Source organism: Triplophysa dalaica, chromosome 25 (assembly GCF_015846415.1).
Source record: "Triplophysa dalaica isolate WHDGS20190420 chromosome 25, ASM1584641v1, whole genome shotgun sequence".
Lineage (NCBI taxonomy): Eukaryota > Metazoa > Chordata > Actinopteri > Cypriniformes > Nemacheilidae > Triplophysa > Triplophysa dalaica.
This window is the reverse complement of record NC_079566.1, coordinates 9,008,060-9,017,941: the sequence shown is the minus strand read 5'-3', so window position 1 is coordinate 9,017,941 and position 9,882 is coordinate 9,008,060. Positions and strand designations below refer to the sequence as shown.

At 38.1% G+C, this 9,882-nt stretch overlaps 1 protein-coding gene across 1 annotated transcript; it reads right to left on the bottom strand.

Moving 5' to 3' along the window:
* Positions 1 to 1,494: 1,494 nt before the first annotated feature.
* cckb (cholecystokinin b) lies at positions 1,495 to 5,086 on the bottom strand. The gene is made up of 3 exons (XM_056741466.1): positions 5,050 to 5,086; positions 4,353 to 4,597; positions 1,495 to 1,962 (listed from the first exon to the last, which is right to left on the bottom strand). The coding sequence occupies exons 2-3, from the start codon at positions 4,594 to 4,596 to the stop codon at positions 1,832 to 1,834; spliced, it is 375 nt and encodes a 124-aa protein (XP_056597444.1). The 5' UTR covers position 4,597; positions 5,050 to 5,086; the 3' UTR covers positions 1,495 to 1,831.
* Between the last annotated feature and the right edge of the window lie 4,796 nt (positions 5,087 to 9,882).

The following is a 9,882-nucleotide window of genomic DNA, read 5'->3' as shown; positions in this document are numbered from 1 at the left end:
TTCGCTAAATGCGCTTAAATATATTTGTTTATCTTTTGGTCAAAACATAACTTATATTCCATTCCATTCCATTTTCTACCGCTTATCCGAACTACTAATTTATATTTATTTGTGTTATTATTACATATCACATGACAAATGTGGAACATATAAAGAATGAATAGTTTGTCTTTTACTTGTTGGTATTATTTGAGGTAGAAGACAAAAACTCTACGAGTGCAGTTTGTTTTTCCCGACTAAAGATCGCAGGACGGTCAAAGTTCTCTGAACTCTCCAACCTCAAGCATTTATGCTGATGGTTGTTATAAAAAATAGTAAAGGACCCAGACGGTGATTGCCATGGCAACAGGATGGTGAAATATTTAAACTCAAGTATTTCTTTTAAAAAAAACCATGAAGATGTCCGGCAATGATCTTAAAATGAATCAACCCAAACAGCAGAGACTAATAACCTGAAGCAGGTGGGACTCATGAGTAACCTCCACTTCAGATTCACATCTATGTCTATTTTAGAGAATCTCAATCTCTAGTCACAAATAAGAATTATTGTTTTGGTTTATGCATTTGCGTCATTCAACCAGGTGAAATAACATCAGCAATATTGGACATCCGTTTGAGTGAGGGCAAAAGTGAAGTTAACCAAGTAGGTTGATAAACATCTTCAAACATTATTGGGGTTTGGGGTGGGGCCCCCACTTCTTAGTAGACGAAATTGTCCCAGTTGCCCGCTAATAGCCCTGTACCCGGAATCATTACTTCAAACTAACAAACGATGAAAAACTGCATCCAATCCAGCGATGTCCTAATGTGATGTAATACGTCTTTGCTGTTGAACTCCGTCTATGAATGATGACTTGATGTGATTAACATTCGTTCTTCTTGCCCCTTATTATATTAGACCTCACTAGCAATTTGCCTTTATTAAGGCCAAGTGGGGGAAATTGTGATGCTTAGACTATTAGATTTTTGTCTTGCTTCTGGGTATCTAAATATTGCTAAATTATAGCAAATAAAAGTGTGTGTGTGCAGTGCTCTGTGTGTCAAATCCACTGTTATTACAGCGAGGTTCATTGCATCTGTCTGTCTTCCCCCTGACAGGATATTTCTGTCTCAGTACACCTGTCAAATGGAAATCTTCACCCATGGACAGAATATCAGCCGTGATGCATCCCATGGGTTTCTCTTAAAACATGTAAGAAATCTTCCTCTTTCTTGTCATATCTCTTCGTTCTTTGCTTTCTCTTAGCTGAACATCTGAATAATTCAACACTCTATTCTATCAACTCTGCTTTAATGTCTCTGACAATTTCTAACAGCATCTTATTAAGCCATAGAGCATTTCCTCCATTGGTTTATTGATTTTCATCGAAGAGTAGACTTGACAAGGCTGTGCTTGGACACAAAATATTTGTTAAGCCATTTGAAAACCACTTCTCTCCATTACAGTAAGTTCTTACGGTAGAAGAGAGTCGCTTTAACACCACAAAAGTGTTGATGGACAAACTGCCAGAGCCTTTAGGATTTTAGGCCAATGTTGAATGCTGACCTGATTTATTGAAAACTAAAGTTGAATGAGTTTTGAAACACACGTTAGGTTGATGGTTCTCCTAGCAAAAACCATTGTGTACATTAAATTACAGGATATAAAAACAACAACAATACTTTGAGACTTTTTTTGTATTTTTTTTGCAAATTTAGGGGTTTGTATATATTGCATTATACTGGTTTCTTAACAAATGTACATTAGAATAATAATAATAATAATAACAGTTGTAGTAATAAATATACTCTTTATTTGTAGCAGAGAGGAGTCAGATGTTATCTATGGATTTTATGACGAGTATTCATATTCCTCAGCGCTCCGACGGCCAAAATCCATCCAGCCGACATAATCCCGGTCTTTCATCTGGTGGTTCACGCTGTTTGCTCTGTTGTTCAAGGATGAGTTGCGACGAACAGATCCTATGAGAGAAAAAGGTAAGTGAATAATGGAAAACATCTACATATCTATATAATAATGAAATAGGAGGAATGAATTGACAGATATGATTCTTATTTTAATACATTTGCATGATTTGACTTTTAGCATGATTTTCCCTGGGTAGTGATATATAGACAACCATGTGACAACTAACCCCAGTTACCTTATACAACCACTTTCTTACCAATTTAGTTTTAAATTGTTGTCTAAACTTTTGTGCTTTGAGGGCTCAGTTTTTAAAATCAGATTGTTAGTGAGAAGATTGTGAAGGTGTGAGACAGAGAGACAGACAGATAGTAGGCTGCAGTCTGACAGATATCTATGCTCTCAGTATGAGTGCGATGTGTACGTGAAGATGCCTCCCTGACATTGATACCTCAAGCTGTTCAGACATGCCTCATCATCTCAATAAAATAACAGTCTCCTCACCTCACTGCCTCTCCTTTGAGTCCGGTCCCAGAGCCTACAGAATAACTTTTTCCACTGCTATTGAAGTTTTCTAAAAGCTCATATGTATTGTAAACAACCGATCCCTGTGTAAACTACTAATGTTTAGTCGATACAGGCACAAAGTGCTCTTTAAAATGACAGATTTTATTCCATTTGGGTTAAATTGTGTAGCAGACCCTTTACCTGCTGTGATTTGCGTTGTTGCTAAGCAACAATTACTTTTGCTGTTAATTGGGACCAAACATGGGTTCGGTGGCATGCTTTTGCACGCGGCAATGTCTGGACAACGTTTCGGCAATGTACGGTACGGCAAATGTCACTCAGGCTGTTGTCAAGGGTGTGATTCTATTTGCGACAGATGGGAGACTTTCGAACACAAAGCGCATGCATGCACAAACACAAGTACATGTGAACTATAATGTCTTTGTGTTTTCCCCATCCCGGTTTGTTTGAGCTGTAGACTTGTAGTGACATGTTGATGTGTGTGAAACTTGCACCTCATACTCACAAATATAAAAACGAACACACAACACAATAACACACCAGACGAGAGATTAAGAAAGTCAAAGGAGAAAGTAGGACTCTTGTTAATAAGACCAATTAGTTTGGAAGCCATTGTTTCTCAGTTTGCCCCTCTCTCTCTCTCTCACGCACATTTTGGGTCGTCTGTCAAGGAAAATTTTGATATTACTCATTAGGTCATTTAGGTCAACACTGATTAAAGACATTCCTTAAAACATTGAGTTTGTTGACCGTTATGAAACTGTTACATCATTGAGCTTACATGTTAAGAGGTCGAATTTCCTGTTCTTATTCCATAAACGATAATTGTTTTTTTCCCCTTTGAAGAGGTTACACCCTAATGAGTGGTTATGCAATTTAGTACTGTACACCTGACCCAAACACATCCAAGCCCCACACACCCCGGGCAAAAAACATGCTTCATTCAGCTGTGTTTATGTTTACCGATGCCCGGCAACGCTGCCCCAGAGCGAGTGCGTGACAAACCTTTTCTTTCATTATCCGGAAACGTGTAATCTCACGAAATGATTTTACGTGCTGCTCGAAAGGTGTGTCGGGACGTTAAAGTTGTTGTCGACCCAATATTAAAAAGACTTGCTCTAAATGTTTGAACCTTTCAGGGCATTATTGAGTTTCGGATGTGTCAAAGTTGAAACAGACAGAAATTCATATTTGTGCTTTTGATATGGTAAAATATATGGAATGTACATCTGAAGCATTTTTTCAGCACATTGCCCTTCTGATGTCTCGCCACTATTGGTCAAAGCTACATCAGAAAATGAATTGAATTTGTTGAGCTACAGGGTCAAAAAAGCTACTGAAAGCATCTAAGAGAGATAGACGCAGAGGGAATCCTCAAGAGATAGAAATAAACAGCATATAATGAAAGAGAAATCTCATTACTCCTCATTATCTCACAACAACAGTGTTAGGATCTGAGGTGATATATGAAGCTGTTGTATGATAACTCTAATGAACACAATTAATATTAAAAATCCATTCTCTTTTCGTCTCCATCGGGTAGCGTTCCTTGCTTCAGCTCTTCCAGCTGTTTGAATGTCACTCTATTGGTTTGTCTATGGGCAAATCTACAGTACATTAAGCATTTGTGGAAACTGCTCGGATTTCAAAATTGTTACTCATCTTTTTGGTATTAAGTGGTGGTTGCTTTTTCATTATGTATTGTCATTAATCCAAGACTTGCAAAATTCAACTGAACATCACATCTCCATGCACTTTATCTGTATTTGTCCTCTTGGCTTTCAGTTTTTTGAAGAGTAAAACAGTATTTGTCATTGATTATTGTTATGAGCATGAATCTCACAAAATTTTGTCAGAGTGAAATCTCAAGTTACAAATTTGAATTAGTCTAGAAAGATAATTGTGTGTGCAGTCTCACCTTTTTTGGAGATGAGTTTGGCCAGCAGCTGGCTGAGGTTAGCGCGGGTTTCTGTGTCCTTGTCGGTCGCAGGCTGCTTTGGGAGGCTGAGGGAGCGGGCGAGTCGAAGGTGCTCGCTCACGCTGGTGTCCAAATGTGAGGGGAGTGGACTGTCTCCGGTGTCAGGAGAAGAGGAGCGGGGACGACCCAGGCACGAGACAGAAAGAGCAGCCAGGATCACACACACGCACACTCCGCTGTTCATCCTGCAAACATGAAGGAAAAGAGAGGAGATAAGAAGGAGTGAGAAAGTGAAACATATTAAAGTAAGATTCCTATGGTTCCTTGTGTGCTTCTTTTTACTGGTTTCTTTCTTTCTTCATTTCATTACATTTTTATGTATGTTTTCTTGAAAGCTGTGACTTATTTGATGAAAGTTACCACCCAATTTATCGTAAAAATGGTTGTAAATTATAGTCAAATAATCACATTTCATAAAAATAAAGACTATAGAAAGTCAGAATAAAACAGGTTTTTAAATAAATAAGTACATATAAATTAGTACAGCAAGTATGGAAGTCTTGAGCATAGTAAATATTTTTAGTCTCACTATTGCGTTTGAGATCATTACGTGATTATTCTGATACTTTGTTATAAATGTCTACATAATATTATAAAAAACATCTAGATAGATAGCTAGATAGATAGATTCTCTTACCTTACTCTGTTTCTTTGAGCTTGGAGGAGAATGAAAGTGTTTTTTCTCACGAAGGAGGGAGAGAGGCACTTATATACCCAGCTGTGACGTGCACACACATGCACACACACACGCTAACATAGACATGCACGTACATGGAAAGAGTTTTAGTCATAGAAAATGTATACGTACATACTTGACAAAAATAGTAGTTCCACAAATACAAATAAATTAATAAAAGCTGCTTGAATTGCTTTGAAGGCTTTTTAATCAAATCTCCCTGACAGACAGTGATAGGGTTATGTAAAATAAACTGATAAATAAATATATAATTTCATTTCTAATTTCTTTTCATAGTTCGCCCAAAAATAACAATTATTTCATCATTTACTCACCCTCTTGTCATTTCAAACCTGTATGACATTTTATATTCCACAGACAACAAAATAAAATATTTTGAAGAATGTTGGTAACCGGTCCCTATTCACTTGCATTGGTTTTGTGTCCTTTCTTCAAAATATCTTCTTTTGTGTTTGGCAGAATAAAGAAGGTCAGGGTGAGTATATGATGATAGAATTTTCAGTTTTGAACGATCACTTTAAATGTCCCTAAGGAGCGGAATCAGCAACTGGACCAGTTCAACCTGCAATATCTGTGTGATCAGTGTTTAAGACAATATGAGTGTACATATATACATTAGTATTCATTTTGGGAGTGATGGAGAATCAATGCTGTTGGTGACATCTTTACATCCCTTATTAATATCGCAGCTTTGTGACAAACTTTTTATTGTGTTTCAACAGAATCAGTGTACACTGACTGACTATAATGAATATGAATTACACCTGCCTCAAGGCCATTGAATTTGTTATTTTCACCTTTTCTTTTCTTCTTAGATTTTGTCTTTGCTGTTTGTCATCTTATTCTTCTCTTTCTTAACATGTCTGCACAGAACGGAAGCTGTTGCGTGGCACAAGAAAATCGAGATTATTTGCTTTAAGATAACAGAATCGATCAGCCATAATCAAAATGTATTGATAGTTTCATTTGCATAGTAATGAGAAGATAAGAACTCAGAGATAGTTTCCTTTAAAACAGCAGGTTTTCTTTAGGGACAAAACCAAGCTGCTCTTCAGCTGTGAAAGCAATATAAGCAAATGGTGACACCGGATGTTCCTGATCCCCTCTTATTTTTGTTGGTATGAACAAAAGCAGCTTTTTCTTCTCTGACACCTTTTTTAAAGCTTTCACAAGGTGACAATTTAAGTTAACAGAAGAGCTTTTAATTTGTTTTCACATAAACAGATGTGAATAAAGATGTCTCCACCTGTCTCTTTCTTTTTCTTTCTCCCTCTCTCTATTTCGCTCTCTCTGGTGGTTATCAGGGTGTAACATTTGCGTGGTCGGTGTGGGAACACTCGTGTGGGAGGTGCTGTGAAGCGTGAGAATTGATTGGCTGGCGTGTGGGAGGTGTTTGTGTGATTGGAACCCGCCGGCATGTGAAGACAACCTGCACTTCAATTTGCTTTACTTTTCTGCAGGTGTAAAAAATAGTCATGCTTGGGCTGCAGGTCAAAGATTATTGCATCAGTCAAGGAAGTTGAAAGAACGATAACACTGACCTTTGGGATGCTTCCGTTACGTATTTAGGGCTCACAGGATTTCAGGTGTGGGCTAGAGGTTGGCACAGGTGCTCTCGTGGGTAAAGGAATTTTAAATCCAATTTACCCTTTCTGTGGAACAGAAAAAATGATATTTTGAGAAATGTCTCAGTGGTTTTGTGTCCATACAATAAAAGTCAATTGGACGCAAGTTGTTTGGTCACCAATATTCTTCAAAATTGAGCAGGCGCTTTTATCCAAAGTGACTTACAAATTAGGCATCACAATGGAAGCATTCAGTGCAACAACGTGCAATAGAACATCCGTTTGCCTAACACAGTGCACGAATCTAATACAAATAAAACGTAGACAATACTTACACAGAATGGATTTGTTTAGAAACCAAAAACAGTAATAGGATTGCAAGAGGAGTCTGTCTTACTGTGTCAGGTGTTGACGAAAGAGATGTCTATAGCCAATTCTTAAAGATATTTAAAGATTCCGCTGTTCTTAATGAAACAGGCAGATCGTTCCATCATCGTGGATTAGTTCCATAAAAGGTACGTGAAAGTGATTTTGATAGTTGCCGTCTTGTAGGCCAAAGGCAGAGCCTGTAACCTGACGAGGAATGAGGTAACATGTGCTGTCTTTGGCTCATGAAAGACCACTCTTGCCGCGTCATTATGGATCATTTGTAGAGGTTTGGTTGTGCAAGCTGGAAGGCCAGTCAGGAGAGCATTACAACAGTCCAGTCTGGACAGGACTAGAGCTTGTATCAGGACTTGCGTAGCATACTCTGATAGGAATCGTCTAATTCTCCTAATGTTGTATAGGACAAATCTATATGACCAGGTCGTGCTGGCAACATAATCAGTGAAGCATAGCTTATCATCAATTACCACTCCAAGGTTTCTTGCTTTCCTGGAAGGTAAAATGGTTGATGAACCTATTTGAATGGAGAGGTTGTGATGTATCTTTGGGTCAGCAAGCAGTTCACAAGCAGTTCAGTCTTTGCAAGGTTTAGATTAGTCTGTCAACCAGACTGAAATATCACTCAGGCATGCAGAGATGCAAGCAGATTCTTTTGGATTGTCTGGCTGAAGGGAAAGCGGAGTTGTGTGTCATCTGCATAGCAATGATAGGAAAAGCCATGTTTTCGAAAAACCAATCCTAGGTATGCCATATATATTGAAAAGAGCAGTGGTCCAAGCACCGAACCCTGGGGTACCCCAATAGTGAGATGTTGAGGATCAGAGACCACATTGCTCCAGGATACCTTAAATTACCTATCCGAAAGGTAAGACTCGACCCATTCGAGCACCGTTCCTAAACCACCCATAGCCCTGATGGTCGACAAGAGAATGTTGTGAGTAACAGAGTTAAACCAGCAGATAGATCAAGTAGGATGAGAACCGATGATTTAGGGGGACTAAGAAGAGCAGATGAGACATTGGTGAAGAATGAAGATTGGAGAGACAAATGATGAAAAAGGTCAGTGGGGTCATTTGATTTGTGCTACTTTTTTTCGCCAGCCCTGAGCCTGGAGCGATGCTTACGGAGAACATCAGATAACAAGGCGGCAGAGGGCATCGCAGATTTCATCAAAAGCTAGAAGGATAAGACCATAACGATTTGCAGTACCCGGAGTGAAATCTGCTTGTGTACTGCAGATTGGCTGTTCCATAAGCCAATAGGAAAAGTAAGTGCAGCAATTTTGGACATGGAAAGAGTCTGAAGAATTTTAGGGTTGAAATGTCTGAAATGTGACTGAGTGTATATCTGAGTGCAACGAGTCCTGGAAATAGAATAAAGAAACGCGGAGCTAAATTTTATCCTTTGGGATTTGATTGGAGGAAATTTAAAAGGCTGGCCATTGGACAGTCAATATGTCCCGCGCTAGGGCTCAGATCATATTTCATGTAAAGAAATGTCGGAGGCGGAGGGAAAATTTTCGGTTTGATGAAAGATTAAGAGTGCACATGAATAAAAAATTGACCTAAAGGGATACATTTATAATAAACGCTGCAATATTTCATAAAAATATATGCAATGACATTTATGATTTCATAGTGACTTTAAAAACATACATCAGAAGGTTGTCATTATTCTTCAAATTTCCCAAACTAAACTTTCAGAAATGTCTTGCCAAAACATTTTTGGCATAATTCTTCATGTCAAAATACAATACAGCCTAAATCACAAATTTCCTCTCGCTTTAATTCCCAATGAGCTTGTTTGAAACAATTACCCACAATTCCTTCAAAATTCTAAATGTAAACCCTTCCCAGTCGTTCTTCTGCATTAACCTATCATCTTGTTTTATTATGACTGGTGTCTGTCACAAGGGTCGATTCTAAATAGAGGGCCAGGAGGTTAAACAGCAAGCATAATTGTGCTCACCTCACAGTCTGCTGGGATGAAATTATACCACTACCATTATCAAAGATCATGCCAGTGATTGAGGATGACCTATGTAAATCTCTTGCAGAAGGAAGCTAAACTTTGCACACATGAATGAGTAATTTAACGCTGTTTCTCACTGTGCCTCTGTCCCTCTCCATCTGTAATTATATACTGAAGGGGCATGTCAATTAATGATACTTAATTACAACATTTCAGAAAAGACCAGGGACTGAAAAGTCCGTCTATCTTCCAGATGTGAGCAGAAAAAGGCAGAGGAGTCCCAGACAAATAGTTTTTGAGAATGCAAAGGATTGTGGACATCCTGTGAGATACATTATATCTCAAATTTTTGCAGATATCCACAGCAACTTAAAGAAGTAGTTCAAAATGAAAATTCTGTCATCATTTACAAGCCCTCTTGTCATTTCAAACCTGTATGACTTTGTTTCGTCTGCAGAACACGAAAGAAAATATTTTGAAGAATGTTGTAAACAGCACCCATTCACTTGCATTGGTTACTATATAAGTGAAAGGGGGGCTGTGCTGTTTTGTTACCAACATTTTCCAAAATATCTTCTTTTTTTGTTCTGCATAAGAAAGAAAGTCATACATGTTTGAAATGACAAGAGGGCTTGTAAATGATGACAGAATTTTTACTCCTCCTTTAAAGTGCATTAAGAATTTACATTTTGCGTGTTCCCTTTGGATTGATATTACAGAATCAAGGAAAAATTGAACAATGCTTATACTCAAACACACTTGTCAGACATCACAATGATAAACTATACACAATGCTCTTTGGTAAACACTAAATAATTCACATCTAAATGAATGCACGTTTCTCTGTGTA